General features: G+C 43.2%; 2 protein-coding genes across 5 annotated transcripts; one reads left to right on the top strand and one right to left on the bottom strand.

Annotated features, from left to right (window-relative positions):
* Positions 1-7,060: 7,060 nt before the first annotated feature.
* Positions 7,061-9,707, bottom strand: IL6 (interleukin 6). The gene is made up of 4 exons (XM_085226186.1): positions 9,438-9,707; positions 9,242-9,355; positions 8,974-9,120; positions 7,061-7,651 (listed from the first exon to the last, which is right to left on the bottom strand). Exons 1-4 carry the CDS (start codon positions 9,705-9,707, stop codon positions 7,460-7,462), a joined length of 723 nt encoding a protein of 240 aa, XP_085082312.1. The 3' UTR covers positions 7,061-7,459.
* On the top strand, positions 9,578-20,642 carry LOC146544123 (uncharacterized). 4 transcript variants are annotated; one of them, XM_085226188.1, is made up of 5 exons: positions 9,578-9,708; positions 10,268-10,374; positions 10,997-11,095; positions 14,045-14,161; positions 15,238-20,642. In XM_085226188.1, the coding sequence occupies exons 1-5, from the start codon at positions 9,706-9,708 to the stop codon at positions 15,452-15,454; spliced, it is 543 nt and encodes a 180-aa protein (XP_085082314.1). In that variant the 5' UTR covers positions 9,578-9,705; the 3' UTR covers positions 15,455-20,642. The 4 variants fall into 4 exon arrangements, with proteins under 4 accessions (XP_085082314.1, XP_085082313.1, XP_085082316.1 ...); XM_085226190.1 differs by lacking the exon at positions 9,578-9,708 and having other exon boundaries at positions 10,250-10,374; positions 15,238-15,401; positions 20,292-20,642; XM_085226189.1 differs by lacking the exon at positions 9,578-9,708 and having other exon boundaries at positions 10,250-10,374; positions 15,238-15,401; positions 18,402-20,642.
* Positions 20,643-24,442: the final 3,800 nt, after the last annotated feature.

The following is a 24,442-nucleotide window of genomic DNA, read 5'->3' as shown; positions in this document are numbered from 1 at the left end:
TTCCACTTTACAGGCTAGGTTGTATTTGTGCAGGAATACTTAAGAAAGTAAAATCTTGTTTGCTCCCAGTTAATGCTGAAAAAAGTTTTTCTTGATCAGCTTAACCCAGATTTTCTGACTGTTTGTACATTGAGTGGTGAGTAGGAGATGCATCAGTTTCTCATCTTCTATTGAAAGTCATGGTAAAATGCTTAGGAGAAATGGAGAAACAATGAGAAATGAGCCAAGAGAAGAAATTAAAAGACAAGGATTAAAAAAAAAAAAAGTGGGAGATGGGGAAGCTAAGGTAACATAAAGCAGCATGTTCCTTGAAGTCCAATTGATCATGATAATTAAATGTCATGGAGTGGTGGAATAGCAGATAATGACTGATTGCTGATGGGCAAAGAGCAAGTTCTGAATGCAGAATACTTTTGTGATCCTGTTTCCTGTTGATATTGCAGCTTTTCTAATGGTAACTTGAGAATAATTTAACTGCAAGTATGTCTTTAATTATGGAAGGCGTTGAAATTCAGAGCCCTTTTTCTTGACTGATCCTTTTACAGTGAGGATGAAATAATCAGATAGTGGCTTTGATCACTATCGGGAATGATTTCCTTTCACTCAATCTGTTGGCATAACCTTAGATATTCAGTATTAAGAGAGAAGCTGTTCAGTGCAAAGTAACATGGATTTCTCAAAATTGACTTTGGCATTCCACAAGGCTACTCAAAATGCAACTGTGCATGTACCAAAACACCTGCAAAAGTGTATTTCTCATGTTCTATCCAGTGTCAGACATTTGCGGATGTGGTTTGTGGGTCTTAACCACCACATGGTTGCTCTGTGCTTGCCAAAAATTGTAGTATTTGGCAATAGGCAGAGAATTGGGAACTGTTCTTGTTTCTTTTAAGAAAAGTATATATGTAAGCATGGATATATTGAGCACAGACTGGATTCACCGCTGAAAATTTCCTGTATAAGTAGTTGCAGCTCAGCTTATTTTAAGATCTGGAATTATTGGATAAATATTGCAATCCTTACATTCAGAATTTCACTTCAAGCACACCAGATGGCAAACATTTGGTCGTTCTCTATTGCTGACTGGCTGCAGTTATTGTTCTTTTAAAAAATCAGATATGGTTCTGGAAAGTCATTAACATAGAACCTTTCACTGTTCAAATTCCTGCTTCTCTCTATTGATCAGTAAATCTCTGTCGAGTGAATCAGTGGCTTCTGTAGCCAAGCAGAGATTCTTTTCAGTAATGAGGCTTATGGTGCGCTCCCTTGAGACCTCTGTGAGCTCTCATTTGAAATGAAGTCAGTGATGGTAGTTTACAGAGAAGCATACTCTGAATTCCACAGCTGAACTTAAGTTTATGCTTGGGAACGTTTTTGCCTGGACCAGCTGTAGGAAGATCAAAAGTTGCTGTAGCTCACTGTGCTGCTTCCCAAATATGAAGGCAACACGGGGATATTAATATTAGAAGAATGTGCTGTACCTCATCTCTTCACATATGAAGAAGATAACATTTCTCCATGCCAGAAGGTGCTGCCCACAGGGGCTATGGCCTCTTCCTGCGAGAGTGACACGAGGTAAAGGTGTCGCTTCAGATTGGTGTCTGAGGAGAGCAGCTGTGAAGTAGCCAGGGATGAAGAACTTGGCTGTTTCTCCTCTGGTAGCCAGGCTGCGTGTGAAGCACTAGTGGAGTATTGGGAAGGCATGGTGGGCAGGGAGTGCTGTAATATCCTGTCTTCTTAATATCTCGTTCTCTGTCACACTAACAGAGTAAATGGGGATTGAGACATTAGGCTAAAGTAAAACAAGAAAAAAAACTTAGGTTCTGGGAGAAAAAAAGAAGACAAGGATTGATCAGCAGAGGATAAAAGAAGGAAATGCTGACGAGATTTTTGGAAGTGGAAAATATATGAAATGAGAGAAAAAGACAAATATGCATATCAGACAAGGAGCAGCAGAGTTCTGCGGTGCTTGGTGTGTTGTGCTTGGGGAGTTTGTGAGTTTGGGGGCTATTTTGGTCTTCGTGTGTGGTAATTTTAGTCTCCTAATTAAGTCATAAATAAAACTTAAAGTTTTATCATACGGTTTTAAAACATGTAAACATTGCAAACCAAAGCAACTTTCAAAATTTTGTAACAACAGGCCCACGTGTTGGCTATGTCTAAAACCATTGCTTCTTGTCTGTGCAGCAAGATGGCTGTAGATGACAGTGCTTTCCATGCTTTTATTGCATCATGTTAATGAAACAGGGATCTAACACATTTTTAACAGGAAAATTTGCTAAAACAATCTGGGTATTTTTGGAAACACCTCATTATGGAGTTGGAATTTAAGCTATGATGATACCAGTGATGACTTTTGGAAATAAAAGCTCATTACATCTGTTCTCGCCACAGGAGTAAAAACCACATCCTGGTTTAATGTCGTATGACTAATTTACTTTTTAAAACAGACTATTTAATTGCAATTTCTAAATAGTTTTCCATGATGGTATGTGATGCAGTAACTCTTTGTGGCTTACGTGCATTGTTTCTTGATTATGTTTATATTAATTTAGGATTAGGGAATGGGTAAGGCAGAGAAGATGCAAATCTGCTAAGTGGAAAAGAGGATTTACTCATATTTTCTCGCAATTAAGAAATCAAGTTTCTATCAAAAATTAGACAAAGCAAGTGCAAAGCAGCAAGCAGTTATTGACCTGGGAAATTAGGTAAACATGGATTTGCAATTACATCGTTATGCGATTTCTCTGGATCCACTTTATTCTCATAGAAACTTCCCAAATGGTGCAATTCATGGCACAGCAACTGGAAAACAGGTCTTTCTCAGCAAGACTGGAAGATCGTCTGTATATCTGCCTTCATCCTAAACAGTCTCCTTTCTCACAAATTCTTTTTTCTCTTATTGCCCAGTGCCAGGCCACTGAGCCATGTGAGCAGGAGGGATATGGGACTTGGAATTTGAGGAACATCTTCGAATTTCATCGTGTTTGTTAACATGTGCTAATGTGAGATCCACAAGTATGATCAAGGAGTGGTCCCTTTTCCCTCTACATCTCTACCCAAGTTATTAATGGAAGTGTAAGAAGAGGCAAGGACAGTTGCTGTGTGCCAATGGTGCCATAGCAGGCAGTTCATCCAAGCTGAGGAATGGACTTGGAACTTTCCATGGGTGATTTTACTTTTGTGTGTGTGTGTGCGACAGCAGGGATTCTCTGAGGTAATAAACCTGTTAATATAATTTGTGTGCATCATTTTGGCCCTATTTATATGATGCAGAGTTTAGAATTATACCTATTAATATTTGTCTACTGTGTTATTTTATAGCCCCCAAAGTATGCCTTGAAAGTATACCGAGGTTTGGGTAAATGCGTTGAAATTGCAGAAATTAGTTTGTTTGGTGAAGACTTTGGACAGGAAATGGTATTTTGGTGTTGGAGTCTACAGAGATCATATTTTCTGTGTGAGAGTGTCAGTTTTATTTTTCCTCTTATCAGAAAGAAGAAAACAATTTCAGATCTCTCAGTGAAATTCTGTTTAATAATTTAACTTGAAAAGCAGAAGTTTAAGGAAAGTGTCCTATCAAATACCCAAGGTTTGTAATAGTATATATATTCGACAGCAGCTCTGGAACTTTAGGTTCTGACTTGATATGTACTGTTGTATATTCACCTTTCTGCCATTTCATCATGTGAACTGAATGCTGAAAAATTATTAGTTGCAAGTAACAGTGCAAAAGTCAAGGGAAATTTCACAAGTTTGCTGAGCTCATCTGGTGGCTCATTACTCATCAGGTCCGTTGGTACTGTAGCTTCTTCGCCTCTGTAGCACCAGCTCTGTCTTGCTAAACTGCAGCCATCAGCCTTTATTAATGTCAGCAAAGATATGAGAAATGGAGACAGACTTTTTCAAGAATCTGTCGTGCTTTCTGCTTAAGAGGAAGCTTAAATTGGACATTAGGAAGAATCTTTTCATGAAGAGGTTGATCAGGCATTGGAACAGGCTGACCAGGGAAATGGTGGTGTCCCCATCCCTGGAGGTGTTTAAGAGACGTGTGGATGTAGCACTGAAGGACACAGTTAGTGATGGGACTTGGTAGCTCAGGTTCATGGCTGGATTTCAGGGTTTTTTCCGACCTACGTGATTCCATGATTCTATGGAGGTGTATGTGGAGGAGCTGCAGATAAAATGGTGGCAACTCAGCAACTGCATCAGCAGCATCAGTGATCCTCTTTCCTCCAGGAAAAGCTTGAGGTTGACCTTCCTGTCCAGTAAGCAGCGATCTTTGCTGTCTCTTACATCCAAAATGTAGTAACATTTACACCTTTACTGGAATGCTGGACAGCTTAGGCAGCCACCAACTGAAGGGTGCCTTTGGGGAATGTGGGTATTCCTCAGTCTGTTGTGTGAAATTTCACTGCTCTGCAGTTTAGATGCCTCCTGCAATTCAAGGAGTTCGACCCAAAGAGTTTGTTTAGCTGAAGTGTACACAGTAACTAAGAATGATCTTAGGCAATCGATCACCTGCTGCTGGTAGAGGTGAGACAAAATGTTTCTGTTTTTTTTTGTTTGTTTTGTTCCCTGCTACTGTCACAGTAATACAGTGCTTAAAGGGTCCAACTCGGGATCCCCACTGAGGTCTCCTTTGTGAATCAGAGGCAGTGTGATTCATACTGTACTTGTGAATAGACTGTGCTTTTCATAGCTGCTATCTAAGCCCTTATCTGTAGCTAAGAGGGAGCAAGATTGAGATCCTTGGTAGTAAACCCCTCATACATTACCTCAATCAGAGAACTTTATATTTTTAAAGACACTTACTGAATTCATACTGAAGATACTCATCAAGATCAAGATTTCATCAAAACCAGAACAGATTCAAATACGTTATTTCCTTTTTAAAGTCATGTGCATGCAGGACTGCAGCCCAGTAGCTTTAAGATAGATTGTTGCATATTACTCACAAAAAGCAAAATGATTTAGTCATTCTCATGGCTTTCCCATAGCTGTCACAGACATAGTAGGTGCCAGAATGCTCTCTCACCAAGTAGTCACTAAGAAAATCTCTGCCAAGGTAAGCTGTGAAAAAACCAACCAGATTTTTGTATTTTGATTCTATGATTTTATGTCTCTTAGACCACATGCAGGACAACTAAAGTGCTATCTTCTGTCTTGCAAGAAAATCTCACTCGCCACAGACTTCTTGAAAATGACCACTTTGAGGTCTCTTCATTCTTTCCTGCGGCGTTGCACAATTTGAGCCTATGGTTTTACCATATTGGGCAAAGCAATTGCAGTTTGCTTTGTTTTGAGCCTCTGAGATGCAGGCTGTGAGCTGACTGCTCACTGTTTTGGCATCCCCAGCAGTGGAATGTCTGTGTGGACGATCAGAAGATCGCTCAGAGGAAGAGAAGAGTTTACTGACATCCTTATCCACATTCCAGAGCATACCTTTCATCTCCTCAGTGTGCTGCTCCAGAGAGAGTAATGTTCCGCTGTTCATGCTGGAAGAACAAGGCTCAAGGGAGCCTATCCTTTGTGTGTGCTATGAGCTGAAATTCCTCTCAGTTTGGGTATATGAGGATGTTCACAGCCACAACAAAGGAGGTGATAGAGCTAAGGAATATTTCAGTGGTTTGGTACTCAATCTAAGGACCTATTTTTACCTCTGCATTGCTCAGTGACTTTCATTCATGCTCTGTGACAGATGGATTAGATCCCAAGAGTCACTGACATTGCTTCAACAATACATCAATTCCTCCCACCTGGGGAACCTAAGATTTTTTCCACTTCTTAGAAGAAAGGAATATCATAGAATCGTAGAATGGCCTGGGTTGAAAAGGACCGCAATGCTCATCTAGTTTCAACCCCCCTTCTATGTGCAGGGTCACCAACCACCAAACCAGGCTGCCCAGAGCCACATCCAGCCTGGCCTTGAATGCCTCCAGGGATGGGGCATCCACAGCCTCCTTGGGCAGCCTGTTCCAGTGCATCACCACCCTCTGTGTGAAAAACCTCCTCCCTAAATCTACCCTAAATCTCCTCTGTCTCACATGTTTAATCCAATTTGGAGAATTCCCTTGGCAGACATCAGTGTCTCATCAGATGATAAAATCAAACTTGTTAATTTGATATCTGACCATATTGTTTGTTTTAATTAGATTGCTTGACTTTTAGGCATATATTTAAATACATTTACAGGAATGGAGTGTTCTATATTAAATATAAAGAACTCATTCATTTGTTTCTCAAGAGCAGTGATGCTTTATCATGCTCGTACTGCTGTGCATGCAGTGAAGTACATACTGATGTGCAGTACATCTATGTACATTACGTACACTGTTTTAAGAACTGTATGTTGATTGTGCTGTCTGTGTATGTATGTATAGATGCCCTGTGTAGGTCACTCTGAAAGTAATGTCTTCCACATATTTCCATGGAAACTACAACAAAAAGCACAATAACACTATTTCATAGAGCAAATTCTCAGCTACAAAACATTATATTTCAGTATAGCCACCACCATTAGCCAATGCATGTGGATGAGCTGATCAGGACACTCTTCATTTTGTAGTGTGAAAGCTGTGCATTGATTGTCTGAAACATGGCTTGTCTTTCACACTGCTGTTGCCATTGCTGAAACACACCACCCACTGCCTCACTGTGCTCACATCCACTTTTGGTCTCCACAAACATTCAGCAAGTGTTGATGAATGTCAGTAGGTGCCATTCTTTCCGCATGAAGGGCACACCTTTGCTTCATCCTCACTTCCATGTCAGATGCCATTCTGTCAGACTATCCCTCTGCTGCCATCTGTCACATGGCAACATGTAATGGGATATTGATGGGAAGGTTCAACCTTTGCTGCCTTTCCACCAACATCCACCTTTGACATAGCGGACTGACATAATGAAATAGGAGGCATTACTTTTGGAGCAGCCTTCATAGATAGCTGATTTAATTATACAGATTACATTATTTAAAAGGATTATTTTGATAATTCTGGGCATTAAATGCGGAATACAGTGGAGCTCTCCAGCCTTATTTAAAGTTCAGACAGGTTGGTTTTTTTTTCCAGTGAGCTTTTATTTGTTTAAAAAATATAAATAGATAAAAAATACAATCTCTCAAATATTTTAAAAGCATAAGTTATACAATAGTCTGGCTTCTGGGCATTTTCCTTGGCATTGAATACGTAATAAATAAGTTGATATTCTGAATAGTACCGTAAGAAATGAAACAGGTGTTTTGCTTAAGTTATTTCTAAATATTGAAAATATTTCATATAAATAGAAAACATTAGAAAAGAATAAATATTTTAAATACAATAAATAGGTTCCTAGAAGGAAATGAGAATGTCTATAAATGCAAACCATTGTTACTATCTGGTTCCTGAAACGGAACAACACTGCCATCTGCCACGTGACAGATCGGTAACAGAGGACTGTGCCCGAACTAAAACATTCAGGCACTGAAACTCCTGGTGTTTTTCAAATAGCGAACGGCCCTCACGGTCTTCTCCATAAACGAAGTAAAGTCTCGGAGGATGAGGTGCGTGGTGATCTTCTCTATCCACGCCTTATCTGACTTCAGCTTGGCGAGGAGGGATTTCTGGGTGGCTGAGTCTGGGATGACCACTTCATCGGGATTTATCACCTGTGGGAAACAGAACGTTGAGTCAGACTGTAGGTAAGAATGTGTTCCACCAGCTTCGTACCCCTCCTCTCCGTACAGCTGCCGGCAGCCCCACCTCTGCGGTAGGTTTTGAGGTACGTCTATCCCTGCTCTTCCAGAATTCCAACTAACACTTGTTGGGGTTGGGGTGGCCCAGCCCAAAGTGCCCGCAGTGTCCGCTCCCATGTGCTGGCTGGGGACATGGGATGTGGCTCGGTCTAAACCATACTGGCTGCTCATCCTCGCTCACAAGTGTGTTAGGTATCCAAACAGGGAGCTTGCTAGGGGATGGACTGGAGCACGAGTAGCAGATTGTCTCCACCTGCCATCCTCATCTCAAACAGCCTTACACGGACTGCTTTCATAAAGAGGTTTCCACCCTGCAAGCCAAAGCTCCTGATTTTCTCAAAATCTCAACAGTCCCTACAAGCACAGAGCTCCGTATACCCGCTCTGTTTTGTGCCACCTGCTCTGACTGCCTCAGCCCTCATCATTCCTCAGAAGGCCAGTCTCACCCAGCCCTTGAACAAACTTTCTACAAACAATATATCAAGTTTGAAGCCGGTAGTTGCCTTAAGCCAGGACTATTATTCTTAGCAAATACAGTGTGAAAAAAGCAGTCCAGCTCCCTTTCACTTAAAGAATGAGGAACATAAAAAAGTGTGGTAGAAAAGGCACACAACGTCCTTCTCAGTTGCTGAAAACACCTAGCAGGGAATCACAGCCAGAGAGCTCTGCAGTTCTTAGTTCCCCCTCACCTGGGCAGCCCTCACTCACCCGTAGTTTCACTGCTGACAAAGTAGAAAGGGTTATAGGAAGGGAAGGGTTATGGGCGTGAGTAAGTGCTGCAGGAATGAAGCCAGTTTTGAAGTGTGATCTTTTAAAGCACTCCAAAGCACAGAAAACAGCAGTCAGAAATGGATATCATTCCATCCACCAAATTGAAAGAAAACCAGCTGTTTGTATTTGCAGTTATTTCTTTGAGGTTTCAAAGTTACAGCCCCTCGGTGCTGGGACCAAACTGCAGCTCTGAGCAGAGCGCCTGAACACACTGTTTTTAAAGGAGTCTGATGAGTTTGTTGTCTGGAAGGTAGGAATGGAAACAGAAAGTGGAAGAAGAGTAAAGAACAGGAGCTTGTAAAACTTGAAAGTTAGTCATAAGGGAAAGCAGCATAGGCAGCCAGCACCTGCTGCTGATGGGGTAAGTAACAGCAGGAAATGCTCAGCCTCGGGCAGCACCTATTCGTGACTGCACATCACTGCACGTCCCAGCGGCCGTGGCAGTGCCCCACACACTGACTCACCATCTGCCGGATCGTGGCCGCCAGGTGCTTTGTGCCGTAGCACAGCGATTCGACATTCTGCTTTTCGCTAGCAAAAGTTTCTTGAATGAATTCCAGATAGGTCTGAAAGGCGAACAGGCCGCTGGAGAGCTTCCTCAGGCATTTCTCCTGCGGAGAGAGAAGTGAGAACATCAGCAGCAGTTCGGGGTGCCCGGCACGTCGCGCTAAATTCAGCGGCGCTCGGGTTGGGCCGAAGGCCGCCCAAAGAAAGAGCAGAGCGGTTCCTTGCCTCGTCGAAGCCGGCGAGCAGGCAGCCGTCCTCCTCCGTCACCTTGGGCAGGTTGAGGTTGTTCCGGACGAGCATCTCCATGCTGTTCTCGCAGACGGAGAACTTCTCGCACATCTGCGGAGAGACACCGAGAGTTGCCGTCGCGTCCGAGCCCCGGGCGCAGCCCGCGGGTCCCCCGCCGCGGCCCCGTACCCACCTCGTCCTGCAGCCGGGCGGCGCGGCTGTGCAGCAGCCAGGCCAGCGACTCGCAGTCGGGCAGCGCCCGTCGCGCCCCCGCCTCCTCCTCCAACCCGGCCTCCCCGGACGAGTCGGCGGCGGCGGGCAGCGGAGCGGCGGCGGCGGGCGGCAGCAGCAGCGGCAGCAGCAGCAGCAGCGCGGCGGGGCCGGGACGGGGCGCTCTCCGGCGGCGGCTCCCGGCGCTCCCCGGCCGCCGTCCCGTCAACTCGCAGCCCTCGGTGAAGTTCATGGTGCGGCTTCTCTGCTCGTCGGGGAGGCTGGCGGATCGAATGAGCTCCGGGCATCCCTGAACGTGTATTTATCGAGGGGGCTTCGAGATTATTCATGGTCCGGGAAAATCCGGCATGAGAACACGGGGGTGTGTGCCCTGTGCTTGCGCTGGGTTTGACACAGCACTCACTCGTCCCGTCCGAGAGCATTGGGATTGTGAAACGGGGCCGGGGGGGGAGGCGAGCCGGGCCAGGCAGAGGCATGAAGTCATTTTTCCTCCCCTTCCGTAACTCCTTGCGGGCTGCGCCGCCGCTCACCTGGCCTCGACCGGGGGTCGGGGCGGGGAGTGGGTCCGGCAGCCGCCCGCAGAGCCCCGTACCTGCACACAGGCGTGGCGTGTCTTATGTTTTATTGTATTTTATACGTCTTACGCATTGATACCTGTTTTCACTACTTTTATTCATTATGCATCTTTATTCTCGTTTTTAAGAACTTTAGAAATTCTTTCTACTTGTGTTCTATTTTCATTCGTTCTGTTTTTATTACTTATAAACATGAAACTGGATGCCCTGGGTTCAGGTGCTGCACAGCCCACGTTACGCGTTGTCACACGCACACCTTTCTGTGAACCACACCTGGGCACGTCCCATCGCTCCAGTGTTTCCAGCACACAACGGTGGAGGAAGGTCAGAACCCAGGGCTCCCCGGGGCAGCAGGCGCAGGAAATGCCACGCAGTTATTTACCTGCTATCTGCAGCCTTATCTCCTTCGCCACACAGGGAGGGGTGCTGGGAATTTTGGCATTTTACTGAGGGATTCTTTGCCCAGAATGAGCGTGTCCATTCAGCTCAGGCACAGGCTACCATGGGCTGGGGCAAGCTGCTCAGGATGTACTGCTGGTCAGCTTTGGGACTGTCACCATCTGATTTTGCCAAATAGAGAAGAACAGAGAAAGAACTGATCCTGGTTCTGGAACGGGGAGGGCATAATATGGGCACAGGGAGACGCTGACACAGGAATTGAGGTAGGATGTCCTCTCTCAGACTCTGCTTTGTAAGTAAGCCAGATGTTGGCAGCTCCAGGACAGCCTGGAAAGAGCTGTAGAGTCTCAGGAAAGAGGCAGAATACTACTGTTCATGTAATGTCCCATTCTGCCCACAGCGCAAAGGCAGCTGTAGTAATTTTGCCCACTTGGGAGATATTAGCACTGAATTGCATGCAACACAGTGACTTTCAGTAGCTGCCATCAGCGTATGCCTGGCTCCCTGAGCCATAGCAATCATATTCTGTTGTGTTCTCCCCAACCAGAGCTGTGGTACGAACCACAAGAAAAAAGCACACAGCCAGCAGCATGTTTGGCCAACGGATCCAGCTGCAAGGTGCCAAAGGCAGGAAGAGCCCAATGAGGTGGGCACAGGTTTTGCCTTCTGATACCACCAGGAGCAAATGCAGCAGGAGGGGAGCTCTTGCCTCCCACTTTCTATGTGTGGTAGCACACAGAGAGCTCTTTCTTTCTGGTTCTGGATGGCTTGTGTGCTGCTTTCTGCATACAGCCCAGCTTCTCTATTCTTGCCAGTGTGTTTGATTAAACCTTCAAAGTGAAATAAAATGAAATTTCAATTATTGTTTCTCACTTAAAGCTCCCAAGCCTTCTGCCATTGCTGTCCTTTATGTTATTTTTGGTTTGTTTGCTCTTTCTGTCTGGGTGTGTGAGTGATTCCAGAAGTGCTGAGCATCCTTGCATGCTCCCATGGCAGATGCTCGTGAATGCTTTACGTGGCATTCAAGAGAAGGAGGAACCTGAATTCACACTTCTGCTACTAGTGCATTTATTTTCTTAGGGAAAATCTCTCTCCCTCCTCTCTCTCTCCATTTTCCCCCCTTTTCTCTCTGGTACTACATTTAAAATAAATAATTTGCACTGATCTATCTATAGGAATGTTTAAACTTTGTGATGGACTTAAAGGAGTTACTTAGTCTGGTCTATATTGCTCTGAGCTAAGCTGCTTCATCACCTTGTTCAGAAAGCAGTAAGCCCTGGACAAGCAGTGCTGGGTCATCAGTTAACTGTGCATCAGGACGTGGGGCTGTTGGGACTTTAATATGTACAAGCAGTACTACTGAGACTGTAAGATATAATTTCTAGATACAGAAACAGTTTACTATTCTTCTACCCTTTTATTGCTACTGTTCTTCATTTCACTCTGTGGGTTAGTCCTCTCTTATTGTCATTTACATTACAAAACAGATGGCTGCCTCCCACTGTGCAAAATTTTCCTTAGGTGGGATCTCAAATATTGTCAGCATTCATTCAATTCTTTTGTCAGGGCAATGGGCATTACTACTGTAAAGCTCTGTGGGAGCAGAGAGGCCAATTATGAATGCTGTAAAAAACCTCTCCCTCAGACTCTCTGCATGTGAAAACTACTCCTAGCTACAGTCAGGGATGAATTCATAGCCAGAGAGCCAGTCCAGGATAATGCCACTTGTTGAATGCTCAGCTTCTAGCATCAGTATGGTAACTCCGAGACTCAAAAAAATGCTCTGGGTGCAAGCAAGCCCATGCCACTTTTGCTCCTGATAACAGGGAGATTTGCAAGCAGGACGCTGTTTTCAGGTGAGATGGGTGAGACCATCGGGGTAAATGCTTTGCCACCAAAGAGCTTAGCAGACTGCAGAGCTGTTTTGGTCAAAGTGCATCACCCCTCTTCTGTTGGCTGTCAGATAAGGGCCTGTGAGGAGCTCCACCATGGGCTGAGGTAAGGCCCAGTGCTGCTCAGTGCTTAATGCTGCAAGCCAGCTGGCTGCATATACATGGCCATCCTGCATAGAAAAAATTAAGATTTTGAATAAAGGAAGAGGATTATTAGGTTTGTGGTATGTTTCACTCTGATTTATTCGTGTTTTTCCTTTCTGGTATTTTTCAATATTTTGCAGTATAAATGCAAACCACTAACGCTTGATCAGAGATTGTTTTTTTAGGCTGTAGTGTTTGCAACAGGAGAAGGAATATGACTAAAATGTAATAGTCTGCTGTAAAAGTTTAGTCCATGTGTGGAAGAAAATGCCAGCTGCTGGTGGACTATTTAAGTGGAATCATAACAATGACTAAATGAAATAACGTTAAATGTCATGAGTGAGGTATAAAGCTGATGTCCAGCTCCTCCAGCATGCTTTTAGTGGATACCCTTAAAACTGTTAATAAGATCTTAAGTTCCTATAGCTCTGTACAAGATGGGATTTCTGTTGTCCACCAAGATACAAACACATCATCTATTTTACAGCTCCTTTCTTCTTAAGGTCCATTGTATTCAGCATTCACTGAAATTACAGTATTTGAGAGTGCTTGTGTGTCCCTAATTCACAGTAGTAATACCATCTTCAACAGTCTGCATAAAAAATCCCTGGCTTCAGAAAACAAACTTTTTTGCCCCAAATGTTTCCAAGTAGAAGGACACTACCAGCTCAAGCACTAGGTGAGAGTGAAACCAAATGTCTCTACACTGTACTTGAAATGAACATATTGGGCAGGATGCTAAGATACCGTGTTCATGTTTCTCATAACCAAAAACTGCTTTGTGGACTTGCACATGACTCCCAGGAGTACTGACACCCTGAACAATCAGCCCTTTACTATTGCTATGTTGCAAGTTCTTTGGTTCTCTGTTGGTTGTTGGCCAGCAAGGAACAACACAGATATCTGGGGATTTTTTTTTTGTGAAAAACTCTGAGGATTGCTCATTTTTTTTCCCTACAGGCAGGCTTGCATCATTTTTAAACAAGACTAGGATATGTAGTAACAGACTTAAATTTTCTTCTCAAGCATATCATATGCAAATACTGTGATTTTCCATGCCTTAGGCTAAAGTAGAGGTCTAGAAGAAAAATTCATAGTTTGTTTTAATTTGTATTCCAATTTTCAGCCTTATCTAGTTAGTCTTGAGAAGAGAAATCATGCCATGGTCTTCTCTAGTCAACCACCATGATGGCTGGTACACCAAGCTCTGGAGAGAACTATCCTTGGGGACTATCTGAATGCCACATATCACTCCAAGTAGACACATCCCTGTCAAATCAAAAATATTGCAAGCAAGTATCCGTTTGTATACCTTAATGAGATTAACATAGCATTCATCAGGGAAAGTAGATTTGCACCAGGAGTAATTAACTGCTATGGGTGTACCAGTAAATGCCACCAGGGTGTGATTCCACAGCCCTTCCTCATGGGTGGAAAGCAGCTGTTACTATGCCTCTATTGTCATGCAGTACGAAAATAGAAAGTCTCTGTCTCCTTTTAAAAACAAAATGGCTGAAAGTTCCACTTGCGTTTAAGGAACTTCCTTGTTCCCTTTTAAGCGTGAAAGATGAAGTTCGAAGAAGTTGTATGACAAAGGAGAAGAGGGAGGTTTTTCAGTCATCGGGGAAGATGACAAAGCTGGAAAGAGAACGCAGTGAGGAGTCAGCATATGGGAGGTATGAATGTCATGTTTTAATGTAGTACCTCAGATTTAGGTCGTATTTTACAAAATCTTCAAAAGGTAAGGTCTCCCTCTAAGGAGCTTGCTCAACAGCAAAGGAAAACCAAGCAATATCAATGTTTGTCTAGGAAGTAATCACATTTGTGAATGCATACCAAATCTTGTCCAGTTCAGGAAGAATGGGAAGATGGCTGAAGTGGACACTGACGTAATTTTTATCGCATTTGAGTGTAATGAGACACACCAACTATCTACCTGGAGCATTACCTGTGATACAACAAGATGGTATGCTTTACAGGGCCACTGACAAAAGCATTATAATTCCATTGCCAGGATCATGCAAGGCATTCTTTTGGAGATTCAATGACAATTTATGTATTTTGGAAATTTTTCTTAGGAGATGAGTAACCAGAAAAACAAAACACGTTACACACCTGCAGAAATAGTAGTGTGGTTTTCATAAATGTTCTGTAGCTCAAGGATCCTGTGGTGATATTGGGGAGCTACTAGGGAATTTGCTGCTGTAAGTGTACATGTGGTCTCAGTCCTGCCAAGAAACCTGAAAATCATTGCTCAGAAATTGCCTTAAGTGCTGATTTTTTTTTGGTCTTTCTTTTTCTGTGCACATTTTAGCAAAGTCCTTTATTGTTCTATACTGAAATTGTTAAAGGGAACCTACTTAGTACAGTGGGAGCCCTTCATAATTGCACATCAAAAAGATATAACAACAAGGATTAAGAGGTTGTGTTGAATCTGTATCCTTCACTCTTCCCACAGTGCTACTATTGAAGCAGAAGCATCCTGGGGGGGCCAGACTGGCTCTAAGGACTTTGGTCCAAATCACCAGATGGTTCAAGTGGTCTAGGCCCAAGCAGATATTTCTACCAATCAGCTAATTAGATAGCCTGATGTATTTTGTTTAAATTGCTCAATCAGGATGTGTGGGAGATATGAATCATATCATTCCATATGTAAAGGGGTTGTGAACCAAGATTTACTACTTTACAGGAAAGTTTTCCAATGCCTAAAAATAATATTGGCCAAAACATTTTCCATTCTCTTCTCTTCAAGTGAACAATTTTTCTTAAGATGGAAGAGGTCGGGAGCTGTGCTGCCCTGGTGGACTGGCCTGGATTCCAGGCAACATTTGTCCCAACAAAAAGCAGAAGAATTCTGGCCTTTGAGCAAAAATAGAAAGCGAATCCCACGAAGTGCTGTGACCTCAGAGTTCTTGGGTAAGCCTAGACAGATGTGGAGGCCCATAGCATTGTCTTTGCTTCCTCCATAGTTCCTCTTATGTGTTTTGGGAGGAGCTGGTCTGTACTCCCAAACCCAGCAGAGGGTGGGTGCTAGATCTTCCCCAGAGCAGGATCTTGGCTATCTGAGAGAGGTGCCTGCTTTCTGAGGGGGAAACGCTCCTTTCCTTGGAGTTTCTTTTTGGTTGATGCAAGAGTTCCTCATGGTTTGTTGAACAGTTTCTCACTTAGCCTCTCTCATGGGAGCACCACAGCTCTTCCTGCCCCAGTTAGGTGCTGCTTAGCGTAAAGTCCCAGGGTATCGCTTGTCTTGAACACAGCGATTTCCCTGCTGGTTTCAAAAATACATGTGAAACCAAAAGAAAAAAAAACAAAAACCCACACAAAAAACAGAAGCACTCTAGATGAACGACTGGAATCTGAAAAACCCCATCTCTTCCCTGTGCCTGAAGTAGCATGTGACAGTGACAGATTTGGTGTGGAGAGGGAACATGTTGGGTATCTCCCTAGTCATCTTTGTACCTTAGCTCTGCAGCATCAAACGTCACTCCCTGCTGCTCGTTCTCTGATCTCTGTTTCTATTCGTAAATGCCCTGATTTTGGGATTTCTGTGGGCAATCTTCTGATGCTGCATGTCTGGGCATATCAGGATGAAGTGCCTATACTTTTGAAATGTGTGACAGCAAAATGTATTCTCTTTGTTCCAGTAAATCCAACAAAAGTTGGCAAACATGAACAGAGAGGAAGGATTTTGTTGAGAATTACAGATGTTTTTAAGAAACAGTATATTAATTGTGTTTCATTTAATAATATTTTTGTTATGTGTTATGCATTTGTCTATGCAAAATTTCTGGTGCAACGTTTTGTATTATATACATATTATAAAATTGCTACATTCTGAAACTCGATTTTCAACTAAATTTTTGCAAGGAATTTTTAAAAGTCAGGTAGAGGATTCCACGGAGATTCCATGTTTCTTGGACAGTTCTGTGCTTTCCAGCAAGATGCTATCCATGTTTCCTACTCACCCAGATGCCATGTAATGAAATCTTCTTTCTGCCTGGTGCTTCACGTGTGGTTCCATTACTGTTGTGAGTTGATATTGGTGTGGGAAAGTCACTGCCAAAAAGAATATCACTGCCATGCAGTAGCCTGACCTGTGCCATGAGTCACTTTTTCTCACTGTTCCCCACATGTGTTGGCATTTGAGCAGCTGGAGAGAGCATCTTGTTGGAAACCAACCCAACAAAGAAATTGAATAAAAACAGGTTTTGGTGGGATCAGTTCTACGATTTAACTCTGCCCAAATGGTTGTGTCAGTGTGGTGGAGACAGGCACAGGAGTGTATAAACTACAGACAACAAGATACATGTCTTCAAGTCAAACAAAAACATGTTTTACCTCATCCCAAAATAACATTCAGTTCTCACTTCTCCAAAGTAGTATATACTCTTAAAAACAGATTTAAGAAGTAGTAAGTATTAAGAAACCAAAGTGTTATCACCTTTTCATGACAGGCAAATTTAGCAGCTAAATTCAATTTCTATATCTAAGGTATTGTGACTGCTCAGCTGCTTTCAGCTTTGGATTTTATTTTGGATGTTTTTGCTGTTCCTTAATTAGTCTTTTTAGCCGGCCATACCTACTTGATCTCAGAAAGCAATTGCATGTGTCTTATTCTATTGTAACTCCATTGATAACGGCAGGATTCCTGATGCCTGTGAAAGAGAAAAAAGGAAGTCAAGCTGAAGACTTCCACTGCCTTAGACAATTTTCAGTGCATGTTTTGCCATCTGTATAGATAAGTCTGCAGCCGATGATTTTTTTATACCAAGCTACTGAAAGGTGGGCCCACACCAACCTCGTGAAGTTCCAACAAGAACAACTGCACAGTTCTGCATCTGAGTCAGGGCAATCCAAGCACAGATACAGGCCAGATGGAGAATGTGACCAACCGGTCAAGGGAGGTGATTCTGCCCCTCCACTCTGCTCTCTGAGAGCCCTCCTGGAGCACTGCGTCCAGTTCTGGGGGCCCCAGTACAAGAAGGACATGGATGGGACCAGAGGAGGGCCACAAAGATAATCAGAGGGCTGGAGCACCTCCTCTACAAGGACAAGCTGAGAGAGATGACACTTTTCAGCCTGGAGAAGAGAAGGCTCCAAGGTGACCTTATAGCAGCCTTCTGGGACCTGAAGGGGGCCTACAGGAAAGCTGGGGAGGGAGGACAAGGGGAAATGGTTTTAAACTGGAAGAAGGTAGATTTAGACCAGATCTCAGGAAGAAATTATTTCCTGCGAAGGTGGTGAGACACTGGAACAGGCTGCACAGTGAGATCGTGGATGCTCCCTTCCTGGAGGCATTCAAGGCCAGGCTGCATTGGGCTTCAAGCAATGTGAGCTAGAGGGAGGTGTTCCTGCCTGTAGCAGGGGGTTTAGAACTAGATGATTTTAAAGGTCCCCTCCGACCCAAACCATTCTATGATTCCGTGATTTGAAGAGGTTGCAAATAGGTTGCAAAGACCCTTTGGACTATAAATTTCATGAGATCCCAACCTCTAGAAATCAGAACATTCAAAATGGTCTGTGGTGAATGGGCAGGTAAGGTAGCTGCAACCTCCACTGCTTTTTGCTCTACCAAGGTCTTCTGCAGAGCGAGAGGCCTGCCAAAACAAAGATGACATTTTCTGGTGTGTGGGAGGGTCCTTTAGCTTTCTTGGAATTCCTTTATTTTTGTTTCATATTTCTTAGTTTTCTTACAATGTGTATATTGAGCAAATATTGTGTATTATTTTAGAGTAACAGCCACAGGGGTAAAGAAAATATCTGCTTATCATAAGTGAAAGATCAGTGTCACACTGGGGGAAAGTTTTTTATATTTTCTTTATGATAAAATTACTGTAAAAGGATGGAATTTGTTTACACAGAGCTGAATGGCAACATTTCTATTGATTACATTATGAACCTGACACTGTCTTGCAGATGCCATCTGCTTGGAATCCTTTGCTTGCCATTGACATGGGACACTTCATTGCCAGGGGACAAAGTCACTTTGCCTGTTCTGCCAGTTCTTCCTCTGAACTAGCCCTGTAAACACTAATAATCTTGACACAGCCTGGAGCAACAAGAGGAGTGTAATCACAAAAGGTCATATACTACCATCTGAGCATGAAGTTTTATAGTTCTGAAATGAAGCCCCAGCTTTTTCTGAGTGACAAGCTTTGTAATAAATTTATCTGTGGATTTAACAGAAAAGATACATTTTTTTTCCAATATATTGTTTTTAAAAAGTTTAAAAAGTTTAAAAAGTAAGTTTTTGAAGCAGTTTTAATTTATTCAGATGGACTGAATCATCCTGGATAGCTCCTCACTTCTGTAGAGATCCACAATTCCATAGTACAATGTCTCTTGGTAATCCTGAAGTTTGTTGTTAATTCCCTACTGATGCGTATACTTTTTGCATCCTCAAAACTCCCCCCAAATGTCTCTTTCCCCCCAAATCATCTTTTGCCTGGGATGTTCCTCTGTGCCCCTGTGGGAGGCTTTCTTTCAGACAACAATTCACTGTGGACTATTTCAGGTTGCATTAATCTTAAATGGGCAGAAAAGGCCACGGGATAGCATTCAATCAGCATCAGAGAATGTACATGTGTTTTTTTTTTCCGGGGCAATATGCTGACAAAGTCCTTTGGAGCCGCCTGTGTGGGTAATTCTACCTCTGCTCTTTTATATTTTCTTTTTCTCTTTTGCTTCTTGCTTTACTTCTCAACAGCCATTTTCAAATGAGGAAGAAAAAGAACACATGAAAAGCATCCTTATGTTACACTACAGTAAATAAAGTCTATCATGCAGCCTTGCAGAAAAAGTGCAGTTTTGCATCACCCTTTAATTCCCTTTAATGATCTTGAATGGTTTAGAAAATCAGGAGTGATTCACATGAAATAGAAAATATGTTTTATCTGTAAATGTTCCAAAGATTAGGGATGGCTCCTTGTGTTTCTAAATTGCAGGCAGCTGTGATAGCTGCCCGCTTTCTTAGCTTGCTGAGTGTATCAGGTGAAAGGTAAGAAACAAATCACAACAAGGAAACGTTGGTCCTGACATCCCTTTTTCTGAAGCTTGGTAGCAACACTGTGTTACACCTCAGGAAGAAGTGCCTTGGGGCCAGAGACTGCCGGCATCAAGGCCCAGTCATCACCAAGTGCATCCAGAAAGTAGGTAATTAACAAGCCACAATGACCGCCTTTCTGAACCACAGCTTTGTCATCTTGAATGCTGTCCTCAGTGACATCACTCTCCTCTGCCTGATGCAGAAGACAGATTTCTCCAGCTGTGCTATCTGTATTTATACCATAGTCACTATATATATTGTACAGTATACTACCACCTATACTGTATGCCAGCTTTACTGACAGTGATAGGAGCTTGCCCTGGGAAGTGAGGGGGGAGCTGGAGCTGGTTGGCCATCCTGGGGCACTCTCACTGCTCTGGGGTTCAAGCTCCATCAGGATGATCCACAGCAAAGCTGCCAAAAACTCAGCAATCTTTTTTTACAGACTTAGAGCAAGGAGAAATCTATTTGCTCCTGCCCCTGCTGCTACTGTAATCACACTCTGCTTCGTAGTGGAGAAACTCTGTACAGAGTGGCATCTCTAATGGAAATTTTAGTCCTGGCTCTAAAAGAAGCCGTGCAATGGCCTCAGGCACTTCACGTGGCCTGGAATTGTTCTTAAGTACTCACCAGAGGGTCACATTTTGAATGCTAACTTGTAACTTTCTGTTTCACAAGCTTCTTTCACAGTATTTTCACAGTATTTTCTTAGACGTGGAAGATCTGCAGATAGGTGCTTGACTCATGTTTCTGTTACACAGGTGATGACACTACGCCTGCACAGCAGTGAAGCATAAGAGAATGCCCACTGGACCTGCTATTGCCATGATAAAGGTTTTGGGTTTTTTTAGGGTGTATTGCCTGAAACCTTCAGTTTCAGTGTACATTTCTCAGCATACACAGAACTGGCAGATGTAGATACCTCTTTCTCAGGCAGAATTTTGTGCAACGTGGCAGGAATACGTTACATGTTTCCTGGAAACAAATGAAATCTTTCCAAGAGACTGTGCAAGAAAGCACCAGGCAAAAGACTCTGACATAAGACAACATGCTCAGGCATAGAAAACAGTTGGTTTTACGTAAATAAACTAACCTTATCCTATTACAAATAACCATTCACATTCTCATGGTTTCTCATTTCTCTCTGCTAATTTATAACTTTCCAATCTTTTGCATTGTATTAATTCCAGTTGGTTTACTGAGAAATCTCTTTTTTTCTCTACCAGTTCGTACCACGTAGGTACTGTTTCTCTTAGGTAAATAGCAATGTTCACACCATTTGAATTTTAAGCTTAGTGGTCTTATCTTTGATTTGCAACAGAAGGCTATGATTATTGTTGTTGGCAGTGCTTTTATTGTGTCTTTTTTTTTTTTTTTTTTTTTTTTGTAAAGATTTTGTAAAGGACTGAGCAGATGAAAGAGTTTATGTGTAGTTTAAACTGCTAGAATGTATTTTCAGAATTTTGACTCAACGTGCTGGAGAATATTTGCAGTATGTTTTGAACAGAGTTTTGGGGATTTTATTCACGATTGTGTTTGAAGTTATAAAGTAAAACTGGCTCAATATGGAGTATCAAATTAGGATGTTTTAGAATCTATTCCTATGCATAGATTTCTCAAAGATTATAGGAGATTATCTCATGCAAGCAACTCCTGTACCAAGGGATTTTGCCTCTGTTTTCAAGAAGATTGGGAAGAGGCCAACAAAATCCATCCTGTTGATTTTCCCCACATTGCGAAACTGCTATAGCTACGGGTACTCTAATAACAGTGCTGGTAACCGTTTTACTGGGAATGCTGATTGAAAAGGATAAAGTAGCTGGTAGTAACAGAAATCTCTTAACCACGAGATTTGGAAAGGAATTGAAATGTTGCCTATTCATAACTAACTCCTCATTCATGATTTCACCTTTCCTCCTCGTTGTTTTCCCAGCCAGCAAATCCAGAGCTATTCCCAACAGCAAGAGATAGAGTGATGGTGGAGTTGGTTGGTGATCCTGGGCCAGGCTGAGAGCTGCAGAAAGTGTGTGTAGGCATATGCCAGCTTCTGGCAGCACCGCAGTGTGATGGAGCAGAAGCTGCAGCCTCTGGCACACAGAGAAAGACATTCATTGACTGATAACCCCCACAGCCACCTGCTCCCATGCCAGAGAGTCCCAGCCCTTCTTTCTTTGCACTGATAACATCCAGCCAGCTTTCTTCTCAGTTTCTCATCCATCTTGCAAACTGCTGTTTGCAGAGGGAATGTCGAAGGTAGTTAGCTTTGAATATACTGCTGGCTGTTGCTCAGGTAGGCTCTTTTTGCACATTTGTAGGACGATCATACATGCAGGTCATTTGGGATCACAGATGCACCATCATTTTTCTAACCCTTCTTTTTAGACTTGAAAATACAGTGAAACTGACTTTTTTTTTCCTAGAGAACTCCTGGTTATTATGGGGCAAAGTATGCTTATGCACTCTGTTGGGATTGATATATGGAAGCACAGCCCTGGACCAAGTATTTTTTTTTCTGAGTGTGAACAGAGCTGGCTAAAAGGCAGAGAGCGCCGTGGAGTGTTAATGAGTATGTGGGGAGGAAGAAATTAATGAACTGGTGCTGTGATAGCAGCAAAGATGCTGGGTGGTAACAACTGTGGAAGGGAAGGATCCTTGTGTACAGTGACTATCTTAAAGTAGTCTGATGAGGTATATACAGCAGAAATGAAGGAAGCATAGTGCCTTTGTTCCAAGATGTTTGTGAAATTCCATTTAAATATTGCTTACACTTAAGCAAAAATGGACTGAGACTGAAGGTACCCAGTGATGGCTTGAGTGGTCAGAGGGATGGGGAGCTTTGTGCTGGAGAGGAGCTGGGGAGTGGATGCTACATTAAGGCTGGCAACACAAAATTACAGAGGCGACAGCAGTGAATGCATGGAATAAAATAATTGTGAATAGAAATGTGATTTTCAAGTGAGAAAGTGCTTTGTGATCATGGAATCACAGAATCACAGAATCACAGAATTGTAGGGGTTGGAAGGGACCTCTAGAGATCATCGAGACCAACCCCCCTGCCAAAGCAGGTTCCCTACACCAGGTCGCACAGGTAGGCGTCCAGGCGAGACTTGAATATCTCCAGAGAAGGAGACTCCACAACCTCCCTGGGCAGCCTGTTCCAGTGCTCCGTCACCCTCACCGTGAAGAAGTTCTTACGCACATTCGTGCGAAACTTCCTGTGCTGCAGCTTATGTCCGTTTCCCCTCGTCCTGTCTCCATGTACCACTGAAAAGAGACTGGCCTCACCGCTATGGCCGCCACACCTCAGATATTTATAAACCTGGATCAGGTCCCCTCTCAGTCTTCTTTTCTCAAGGCTAAACAGACCCAGTTTACTTAGCCTTTCTTCATAGGGGAGATGCTCCAGGCCCTTCACCAACTTTGTGGCCCTCCGCTGGACTCTTTCCAAGAGATCCCTGTCTTTTTTGGAAAAAAGTTTGTAACCTGAAAAAATTTTGCAGTGAGGTGGTCAGGGACTGGAACAGGTACCCAGGTGGGCTATCAAATCACCAGCCCTGGATGAGACACTGAGCACATGTTCCAGCTCTGAGCTGGCTGGGTATGCAGAGGATGGGCCTAGGTGACCTCCAGAGGACCAGGCTGTTTTGTCCAGGTTTTGTACATGGAAGACAGATGGGAACAAAGCAGAACATGTCTTGCCATCTTTTTTAGTATTTGTTCACAGTTTAGCAGCAAAAATGATGCCTCCCCTGCATTTTTGAAACAGAAAAACCAAGCAAATTACTTATTATCTTCCTCTTTATCACTCATTTCCTTGGTTAAGTTTTCACAAGATTCAGGGTTATTTGCAGGAGAGCTGAGAATGACCACATTAATGAACAAAAAGAAGTGCTGATGATTGAGAAAAATATTATTTTTCAGTGAAGAGTACAGAGGAGGTAGAATGGAGATAGAGAAAATAGCTGGGGAGGGAGGAAAAAAATTGAAAAAGGATTTGAGAGAAGATGGAGAAAAAAAGAGGTCAGGGGAAGTACAGTTTGCTAGAAGCTTTCACAAATTCCAATTGCCTTGGCAGTTCCAGTGGCATACTCTCTTAATGATTTAAAAAGCAAAATGAAATGTGGAAACAAAGCTGACCTTGCTTTCACTTTTGAATCATGGAATTACAGAACTGACAAAAGAGAGGGCACTTGTGTGGGCAGAGGCAGCAAGAACAGTATGACTCAACCCTCTTGCCCCAACTCCTGTAACCCAGTGAGCTGCACTTCAGCTGGAACATTCCTATGAGGAAGAGGCAGTGGATCAGGTCCATCCATCCTTGTGACTAGCAGATAGATTCCTTATTTGTAACTCAGGATATCTTCTTCATTGCTTTTGTTTCTATCTGAAAATAATTTTCATGTACTGGCAGTCCCTGTAGGTTAATGTGATTTTTTTTTTTTCTTTTCTAATGTTAAAGAGATAATGAATCAATTGCGTGGCTTCCAGTGACTTCCAGTCAAAAGGGCAGTGAAGATTCAGTTTGCCCTAAGCTATGTGCACCAAAATATAAGTATAAACCTTCACCAAGCCACGTTGTAATTCTCCTAGTGTGGCTGGTTGGATGTACCCTAAGAGGCTGTAATGGCACAGATGTCCTGATGCCCTGCAGTTTGCTACCTCCCAGGTGACCTCCATGACACAGGTGACCTCAAGTAGCCTAGGCCTCTCACAGCACCCAGCAAGTATCATTGCTGTCAGCCTTTGCTGTGAGTTCTGCACTGCACTGCCCAGGTGAAGGGGACATGTGCTGAGATGGAAGGTTCCAGGTCCCAAGGCAGGGTGCTGAAGGGAGTCACATCCATCTGGAGAAGGGGTAGGGCACTTGAGGTCAGGCTGCCTGATGTAGCAGTAGGGAAGTATGCTGGCTGGG

Source organism: Meleagris gallopavo, chromosome 6 (assembly GCF_905368555.1).
Source record: "Meleagris gallopavo chromosome 6, MGAL_WU_HG_1.1, whole genome shotgun sequence".
In the NCBI taxonomy this organism is placed as follows: Eukaryota; Metazoa; Chordata; class Aves; order Galliformes; family Phasianidae; genus Meleagris; species Meleagris gallopavo.
Note: the sequence above shows the minus strand (reverse complement) of the source record. Positions and strands in the feature narration are given on the sequence as shown.